The sequence below is a fragment of the Gossypium hirsutum genome, chromosome A07, assembly GCF_007990345.1.
Source record: "Gossypium hirsutum isolate 1008001.06 chromosome A07, Gossypium_hirsutum_v2.1, whole genome shotgun sequence".
Taxonomy (NCBI): domain Eukaryota; kingdom Viridiplantae; phylum Streptophyta; class Magnoliopsida; order Malvales; family Malvaceae; genus Gossypium; species Gossypium hirsutum.
The window spans coordinates 67,699,634-67,709,814 of NC_053430.1; the positions used below are offsets into that span (position 1 = coordinate 67,699,634).

Below are 10,181 nucleotides of genomic sequence, written 5' to 3' on the forward strand. Positions count from 1 at the left end.
TATCTAATAGAAAAGGTGTTCCTTATGACTGGTTCAAGCAACGTAAAGCAAAGGCAAATGAATCCCATACTTGCTTATTAATCAATACACGTCATTAGAATCATGATTTCATTGGCTTAGGCTAACATAAATATAAAACCAAAACTAAGCTGAGCAAACTGAAAATGAGAAAGAAAAAGAAAAAGCAGTGTTGGTAGCATTGGTCACAGTGTATGATTGTGAATATTTCATTCCTTGGGTTAAAACTTTAACAAATAATAGTGCTTAACGAATGTTATAGTATGAAACAGATGAACTACTGTTGATCATTCACAATCCTAACTCACCATTATTAGACCAGGGCATTGCGTAGGGCTTACTCAAACATATATATATTGTAGTATCATTTCATTTGTGGGGTACACCTCCAACTCCAATCAAATCTGTATTTTAATCCTCACCACCCACCTTCCTATAAAGATGATCATTAAAGGCCAATTTTTGAAATAATTGACACGTAATAAAAATCATGCATTAATATATAGCAAGTCATCAAATTAAAGGATGAGTTTGTCTTCCATATATTATTAATTACGAATACAGCCCCTTGTGCGTGCCTTATATTTATTAATTATTCAAATTATAATGTAAATGTTTTAATATATCATTTTTTTTAATTATATAAAATTTTGCATTTTATAATTTAGGAATTTAGATTTATTGGTAGAATATTGTACTCTTAATTGTATTTACCAAGGCTATATTGACTTTTTCAATTGTATTAAATTTTTTTTGTTAAGTAATGAGATATTTACCAATATGTTGTAATTTTATTTTGAAAAGTATCGTGAGAATAAAATTTAAAAAATTCTCACAATTAAAATATTCTAATTAATACTTAAAAAAAGTTAAAATATGGATTGAAAGCTCAAATAACACAATAAAATTATATTTATAATTCCTCAAATACCTTACAATACATAAATTAAACCTATTTAATAATTTCATAAACACTAAGTAAATACAGAATAAAACAATAAAGAGTCAGTGTTGACCAAAGATGAAATTAAAATTTTAAAACAATTAATTAAATAAAATTCAATTTTCCATTTAATTATAGATCCTATTTGATATGAAATAAAATTTCTTGTACTAATTAAACAAATCATTGTTAAAATTACATCAACTACATTTCATCTTTCTTCGTTTTGGAAACAAAAAAAGAAAAAGATTAGTACCTAATTCCCCATTTATGATGTGTTTCTACACTTAATTTCATTGCCTTCTTAAACACTTTCGACATTTGATCCAGCTGTTTGGAATTAGTCTTTACATCCCCTTATAAAATTTGAAACCCACATAGAAAATAATGATTAGTGATTAACCTATATATGTATATATATAAATCAAGAGAACCAAATAGTGATTAGGTGGCTAAAATGCCTACCGTTTATTAGGAGCTTATAATGTCTAAAAATAATTACATTTATATTCATATAACGTTTCAGACTTCGTTAGAAATCTAATAAGTTAGGTTGTTTTTTTAGAGAAAACAGAAAAGATACCATACTCATGAGAAAATGACAAATATCTCCCAATTAATCTCAATGGCTCTTTTAGGAGCCGATTTTATTATAATATATAAATACATTATATATATATATATGACAACAATTTAAAAAACTTCATTTATTTATTTTTTCTCCATCAAGAAGCAACAACAGTAATACACCATAATAACATTCAATCCCGGACCATGAACATAGTGTTTCTATTTATGCTTGTTTTAGCCAAAAGATCAGTCCAATTATTAGCTTCCCATAAGGCATGAATAATTTTGACATAATAAATCAATGTAATACAATGATTAATAACTTTGAAATTTCATCATATTTCCAAAATTGAGGAAGTAATTCAAAACACCATGAAACAACAATACTGAAGTCCAACTCAACAATTAGATTATGACAATTCAACCACTAATTTAATGGCATCAAGCTTAGCTAAATAAGTATCGCGGTAATAAAGAGGTTCGGAGAATAGAGCAATCCTCTTACCTAATTCATCTCTAAGAGCACCACCGCAATTAGCTTGATGCAAAGATTCTTTTGAGGCATTGCAAAAAGCTTAATTATTGCGTCCCAATTATATATATATATATATATATATATCATCGATAACTCTAAAAGTGATATACATATTACTATGAATAGTTCAATCACATAAAATTTAGTACAAATTAAAAAAAATTTATTTCCTTCCTTTCGCATTTAGCATAAACTAATATGTTATAATAACACTAAGGCTTCCTTTGGATGCAATCGAGTTTCAGTGTGTTGGTCATTTTAGGCTAAAAAAAAATTGCAACTGAAATGTTAGTAATAGAGGTGATCATGGGCCGGGCCCAAACAAAATTTTAGGCCTGTCTACTAGGCTCGGGCCTGGCCTGTCCTGAAATATGAGCCTAAAAATTTGTCCAAACTCAGCCCGAAATAATATTGTTAAGCCCAAGCCCGGCCCGGCTCGACCTATATTAATTTTTTTTGCTTATTTCATTAAATAAAAATTTTAAAAATATAATAAATCAAATATATTTAAAAACATAAAAACAAATATTAAAACAAATAAAAATGATACTAAAACAATTCTTAAAACAATACACAAATTGACAATATAATAAAAAATGGTTATATTAAAATTTTAAAATGATTAAAAATAAAATAAAAAATATATTAATATATAATTCGGGCCGGGCTCAGGCCAAAAAATCTTACCCGAGGCCCGGCCCGTTTTCTAAACGGGTCTCGTTTTTTTGCCCAAACCCATTTTCGGGCCTATATTTTTACTCAAACCCTCCCATTTTTCAGGCGGGCCTTCAGGCCGGGCCGGGCTGCCCAACCCATAATCAGCTCTAATTAGTAAACACAAGGCTGTTTAGAAAGCATTTTTTAGTTCGATGAAAATGCATTTCACCTCACTGGAAGCTTAAATCCAGATTGGAGCCTTTTGGTCTAGTAAAAATTTAGCAACTTTAGTTGCTTTTTCTTTTCCTCTTTTACCCATATATTATTTCTTTTCTTTCTTATTCTAGAGTTGCTTCATTATTTTATCTTTCAATAATGTTTTATTTTTCTAGGGCTCAATAATTTCAATAATCTTTCAATAATGAATTGAGCCCTTATAATTAAATATATGATTAATTTTGAAATATTAAATAAAATAATTTTTTGAATTTTTCTCAAGTTTTAATTTATTTTTAATTATTTATTATTAAAATTATTATTAAAAATAAATATAATTGTAATAATTTTTAATCATTTATTAATTTTTTTAAATATTAAATAATTTTAAAAACTTCTATTATATATCATTTATAATATAATGTCTTTAATAATCATTTTTTATTTTCAGCTCACTGTTATAACTGCATTTGAATTCAAACACACACTCCACTGTTGTTTCTAATCTTACTGTTATATTATCCAATCTCATCGTTACAGTAATTAATTTCACCTCTACCGCTATTTTTAATTTCACCAAAACTAAAAACTAAACCTAAATCTATTTTCAAATAAATATAAAAGCCTTGAACAACTTTTTAACTTGGATAGGAGTGTGAATAACATGGATGGATTAAAAAAAGCATCACTTGTAGCATTCCTATAGCTAAGAGTAAGTTTATGATTGGATGAATAATAAAATAGTGAAATTGGAAAAATGCTTTTTTAGTATTACAAATGTTTTGACATCATTAAAAATAAAATTAATTAAATATTTAAGACTTAACTGAGTAATTGGCTCTCAAACTATATTCTTTGTATAAATTAAGTGTTTAATTTTTTTAATTATTAGTTAAAATATAATTTCATAGCTAAAGTTAGTCTTTACTATTAAAAAAATTAGAGTCAATTAAAATGTGTGATATTTTTATTTATTTATTTTTTAAATTTTAATTAATTAATTAATTTTTCTTTGACGTCTTTTCTCAATTATTTCTTCTTCGCCACAATCACCAGACTAATCCCAAGCATTAAACCTATCAAATTAATGAGATAAAAAAAATGTTTTGACAGAAGAGAGGAGAAAAAATGGAGCGGGAGAGAAGGGATTATTTTATTTTCGTTTAATTAGATTTTAATGCTTTGTGGTTTCAAATAAAGAGCGTAATTTAAGAGTTCGCCTTTGAATTAAGCCTAAATTTAATTTTAATTTTTCTAATCTATCTTGGCTGTCATCATCTAATAAAATATGAATCCAAAATTTAACCATAATAAAACAGTCCAAGTCAAAGTCAAAAGGAAAAACATACCTTATTGCTAACTTACGCTGGAAAGCGCATTAAGCCCCGCCAAGCGCCAACATCCTAACAATATTTTCTCCCTCTTTGTCCATTTCTTCCCTACTTTTCAAAGTTTTCTCCTTTCTCCTTTCAACTTTCACCTTTTTCCTTTTTCTTTTTTTTTCTATTCATTTGCTTTGGTGAGGACTGAGCAACCACTGACTTTCCCTTCCTCAGACAAAAGACATGACAGATAAATCGTGATAGGTTGATAGAGTTATGATATGAGTGAAAGTTAAAAAGAAAAAAAAAATCATGATAATGGAATGGGAAGATCAAGAGAATCAAAACCAGAGAGAGATTTTGAATGTAAATGTGAATAATGGTGGAGTAATGTATGTCAAAGTGATGACCGATGAACAGTTGGAGACTCTCAGAGAGCAAATTGCTGTTTATGCCGCCATTTGTGAGCAGCTCGTTGAGATGCATAAGAACCTCACTGCCCAGCAAGATCTCGCAGGCCTCTCCCTTTCTTTTCCCCTTATATTGTTCTATGCATGTCATGCTCAAACTTTTTTCATGGTGTCTTTCATTTTTGGCTTCTCTCATCTCATATCATGACCTTTTCTCTTCCTTTTTGTCATTTTCTAAAATGGATGTTGCTGGTTTCCGAGGGTCCTTTTTTTTTTTTTGTTTTTTTGCCCCATGGGTCTTGTGTTTCTAAGTGAAGTGATGATGGAATCGCTATGGCATTGGCTTTAGCTGCACACTTTTTTTCTGTTTTTAGCCTTTTGGTTTCATTCATCGTCTTTTCTTCCTACGTACTATTAAAATTAATTACTTTTGCTCCTAGATTGAATGAAATTGCTGAATGATTTCAGGGACCTCTATACAAATTAACACTGCTTTTTCCATTATTAAATGTTTGGTTCAGTTGGGTCAATTTCATGTACTGAATTGGGTGCTTTATTCTCTTCCTCTGCCTCGTTATTGCTTATCCTAAATATAATTCCTCCCTTCCAGTGCTGAATGAGTTAAATACCAATTTAATGCTTATCTGTTTCCCGATTACCAATATATATATCGGTCTAATACACACATTCAACCAGACAACATTCCGAGTTGAACCGGGTTTGGCGCTTAAACAGAGTCGAACCCAAGTCCTTATTACCAATTGTAGTCTTTTCCTTCTTTGTGACAACTTTAATATCAGAACAATGCTTTATCAAATAATTTAGGTTGCCAATGATTGATTCTTATAATACTCCACCAACAGACCACATGGTTGTTGGCTCTTTCTTCCTGTGTTGGCTTACAATTGATGGCACCATTGGAAGTGTTGTACATGAATATGTTGTTATGAGAGTTAGGATATAGTGAGTTCTGTCTCTGTTGATCTTGTCGGATTTATTTAGCCTTTATACCCATTATGAATTATTAGGAACTGATGTTAATGCAGTTTAACTTGGATATCTTGAAATGGTTTCTTGTGACTGAATATTTGATTTTCTAAGACTCAATGTTTGGCTATTGAAAAACTAAAAGTAAAGGAAACAATCATCTGTCTTGCAGGTGGTAGGCTGGGGAGCCTGTATTGTGACCCGTTAATGACATCTGCTGGTCACAAAATTACTGCTAGACAGCGGTGGACTCCAACTCCAGTGCAGCTTCAGATTCTGGAACGAATCTTTGATCAGGGGACTGGAACTCCAAGCAAGCAAAAGATCAAAGAGATAACCTCAGAACTGAGCCAGCATGGCCAAATTTCTGAAACAAATGTCTATAACTGGTTTCAAAATAGACGGGCTCGGTCTAAAAGGAAGCAACTGGGGTCATCATCCAACAATGCTGAATCAGAACTAGAGACAGAAGTCGAGTCACCGAATGAAAAGAAGACGAAGCCCGAGAATCTTCTCTCTGGGCAGAACCCTGCACCAAGGGCTGAAGATCTCTGTTTCCAGAACCCTGAGATAACCTCTGAACTGCATTTCTTGGGTGTAATGTCCAATCCAACTACATTCAACGGTTAGCATATTAACTTCTCCTTATCGCTATGTAAATTGAAAACGTTTTGATGCTAGTAGGAGGATCCTAAAATTTCTGAAATGTAATGAAGGAAAAATCCACTTGCAAAGATGGTTTGTGATAGCAGTCTTGTTTCAGGATGCGTGTTAGAATAGATAATTCAGCAAATCTAAATGATGCTGCGGTTATTATATACTCGCTTCATGGCATGCCTTCCACTCTATAGTTAAAACCAATCATTCTTCCAGGAGAAAAGATATCTCAATACGTTGTCTGCAGGTGCTAGGTTGTAATTGTATTTCAGGAGTCCAAAATACCAGTGGTCTTATTACATCCCTATTTAATTGACGCAGGAGGTGAACATCTGTCTGGAAAAATGGGAATGCCTGGGAGCTACAACATTTTTGACCAGGCAGGTGACTACGGCATGGCAGGGTGAGACATGACAGCCAGGTTCTGCACACATGCCATCCGAGACTCGGGTTGGTGGACTAGGCTCGATTGTGGCTTGGTTTAATCATGGAACCATAGCATGCTTAACATAGTAAAGCTAATACTTGTAGTATGAACGTGAAATGAGGCAGTTAAGTTGGAAATAGACTTCCTAGTATGAATTATGAATATTAGTGTGCCATTGTGCCATTGTGCCATTGTGCCATTGTGCTTTGACTTTTTCTTTTTGGTTGTTTTGTTAATAGAAGGAACTACATGAATGTTTTGGCAAGTTGTTCATTAAATTATATGGTCATGCTTGATTTTGTTGGAGTTGGTGATTCTTTGGTTTGATTTTGATAGTTAAAACTTTGGACGTGTAACATATGTTGGTTGGGTAATGTAGTGTGTGGGTGCAATCGCAAGCTTAACTCCATTGCATGTAGTATTAGTCTAGAATGAATGTTCATATTAATCAATTTCTCTCCGATCAAAAAAATTCTTATATAAATGCTTGCAAAAAAGAAACCTATGTAGATAGTTTATATTATCTACATTATTGACTTTTAAAAGATTAAAACAAAAGGTCCATTAACAAACAAGAAAAAAAAAGTGAATTATCAAACAAGATAAGAAGTTGAGGGTTGGTTGATTCCTCAAAAAAAGTATATGAAGCGTTATTTGTTGGGAGTTGATAAATATTTCTAAACACGTTCGATATTGTATTTGTAACAGCCTGTTTTCGGTAAAATCAGAACAGTGATTTCGGGACCACAAATGCGATTTTGGAAAAAAAATATTTTTATATTATTTTATGGTCTATAGTATGATAGTATTGTCGTATAAAAATTTCGTAAAGAAATTTTACCGATTACATGTTTAATTTGATAAAGGACCAAATTGCATAAAGTGCAAAAGTTGAGTTCTAATAGCTAAAACGATAAATAGCTATGGAATTCAAAATTTGAGGTCCTTATATGACAAATAGACCATTAAAAATGCTTAGTGGTTAAGGATGATGACTCATCCATGGAAAATAAAATAAAAAAAGATAAAATTGGAAAGTGAAATAATAAAAGATGATAAATGATAAAAAATAAAAAATATCATCATTTATATCATCTTTTCGAAATTAAAAGTATGGAAACCCTAGCCATGGAAACCTTAGCTCAAGCCAACTTATTTTGCTTGATTAGGTAAGAATTCTTGCCCCTTTTTAATGATTTTTATTTTTTCGAGATCGTAATAACTTAATCTAGTTATCACGGGGATTAACTTGCAAAGTTATCAAGGTACGAGGGTTTTTCCATGGATGAACATAGATGAATTATAAAGTTTTATGGTAGAAAATGAAAGGTTGTTGATAGATAAACAACTTTTGTAAAGAAAATTTTGATGAAATTATGATTTAGGGACTAAATTGAAAAGATGTAAAATTCATGGAAAAATTCTAAATTTTATGAAATACATGGGCTGTAAATTTACATGCAAAAACTGAATTTTATGAAATACATGGGCTGTAAATTTACATGCAAAAATAGGCTAGGCTCAGAATAAGGATTAAATTGCATGAATTTCATTTTTCGAGCCTAGGGACGAAATCGTCATTAATTAAAAATTTAGGGGCAAAATGGTAATTTTTCCTAAGATGTAAATTGAATTGAAATGAACATGAATTAATGTTAAATTCATTCATATAGATTTGGATAGACCAAATTCGAAGTTAGAACGAGAAAAAGAGAAAATATCGGATTAGTAGATTTTACGTACATGAACATTTATCGAGGTAAGTTCGTGTAACTAAATTGTGTATATTTATATGCTTGAATTAAATGTTGTGTATGTGAATTGTATAAATGCCAAATATATGAAATTGTTTATGTATCCAGCAAAGCCCGATAAATATTAAATCTCGTTTGAATAATGGAATTCGATGGATACATGATTTCTTGATTGGTTGTGGTCCTGCATGTGTTGCGGACACACCACAGCTCCTACGAGCATCCCATTATAAGCCCTCTCGAGCTTCCCGTCATATGGTTCTTGCGAGCATCCTGATCGGTAATGATCTTGCATGTGTTGCAAACTACCGTAGCTCTTTATGAACGTCTGTTATATGATCGGTTGTGTTCCTGCATATATTGCAGACACAAACGCAGCTCTTTGTGAGCGTCCTGATATGGCTAGCTTGAACTTCCCGATATATGGCTATCTGGAGCTCCCAATTTAAGGCTCTTTGTGAGCTTCCTGATTAAAAGTTCTTTGTGAACTTCCTGATTATGGATCTTACGAGCTTCCTGTAATATAGCCCAGATAAACTTCCTGATAGGCTCTTTGTGAGCTTCCCGATTAATGGCTCTTTGTGAGCTTCCTGTTATATGGCTTGAGAGAGGATTTCTCGATTATGTGCTTTAAAAAGCACTCTTGAATATGAATTGACGGATTTCTGATTTGTACACTTCGAGTGTACTACCTGTGTATCCATCGATGTTTTCAATAATTCAACGGGCAAAATCCTGACATGAGAAAATATCAACATGAAATGAATTAATACACGTATCTGCCTGAAATACATGAAAATGATGATATATGATATATGGAAATACGAGATGATAATATATGAACATGGAATTTGTTTGATGAATATGTTCTTCCATGATTATAGATTTGTATACCTTGAGTGTATTACCCGTGTGACATTGACATTTGAAATGATTTAATGGGAAAAGTTTCGACATGAAATAATCTGAACTCGAGAAGAATTATTATGAAAATGTACTTTAAATACAAGGATATGATTTGTATATGTTATATGAATACATGATGTGGAATCTATATGCACATGGAAATCTAATTATTGTTGAGCCCATACATGTTTCTTGATATTTGTATGAAATATATGACTAACAAGGGTAATGAGGATATGTGTTAGGGCTCGTGATCAAGTTGATTGAATGTGCCTTGTATGTTTATATTAAATTTAAATGAGTGGTAAGTTAATTACCATATTATACGAATTTATTAAGCATTTCATGCTTACTTTGTTTTATTTTCCCTTGTTCTATAGTAATTCGGAGGCTCGTTGGATTGGAAGCTTAGCGGAGATCAATCACACTATTCATCAGCCCGTTTCGGTATATATATGGTAAATCAATTATGGTTATAAATGCATGTATAGGTTAATTGGCCAATATCGGCATATAAATGCTTTAATTGTAACTAGCCATTGGAATGGCTTGTGATTGATATATTTAGTATGTGTTTGATATGGTTTGTGAATGCGTTTAAGTGTTGGTGTAGGTGAAAGGCAAGATGGGTGAGAAATGTGGCTTGGAATATAGCCTATTTTCGTCTACACGGGCAGAGACACGGGCGTGTGTCTCAACCATGTGTGACACACGACCTAGCACTTAGGCGTGTGGCCTGGCCTTGTGTCCTCTGCATCTTTCAAATGTCATAACAGGAT

The 10,181-nt window shown here is 31.8% G+C and overlaps 1 protein-coding gene across 1 annotated transcript; it reads left to right on the forward strand.

The window, feature by feature from the left end:
• The first annotated feature begins 4,369 nt into the window (after nt 1-4,369).
• LOC107955627 (WUSCHEL-related homeobox 13) lies at nt 4,370-7,048 on the forward strand. The gene is made up of 3 exons (XM_016891425.2): nt 4,370-4,778; nt 5,831-6,283; nt 6,637-7,048. Exons 1-3 carry the CDS (start codon nt 4,574-4,576, stop codon nt 6,720-6,722), a joined length of 744 nt encoding a protein of 247 aa, XP_016746914.1. The 5' UTR covers nt 4,370-4,573; the 3' UTR covers nt 6,723-7,048.
• Nucleotides 7,049-10,181: the final 3,133 nt, after the last annotated feature.

What these genes read in the sequence shown, in the direction of transcription:
- LOC107955627 (XM_016891425.2), top strand. Translation starts at nt 4,574, where the DNA reads ATGATAATGGAATGGGAAGATCAAGAGAATCAAAACCAGAGAGAGATT. An exon ending in TGCCCAGCAAGATCTCGCAG is followed by an intron (nt 4,779 to 5,830) that starts GCCTCTCCCTTT and finishes TCTGTCTTGCAG; the next exon opens with GTGGTAGGCTGGGGAGCCTG. An exon ending in CAATCCAACTACATTCAACG is followed by an intron (nt 6,284 to 6,636) that starts GTTAGCATATTA and finishes TAATTGACGCAG; the next exon opens with GAGGTGAACATCTGTCTGGA.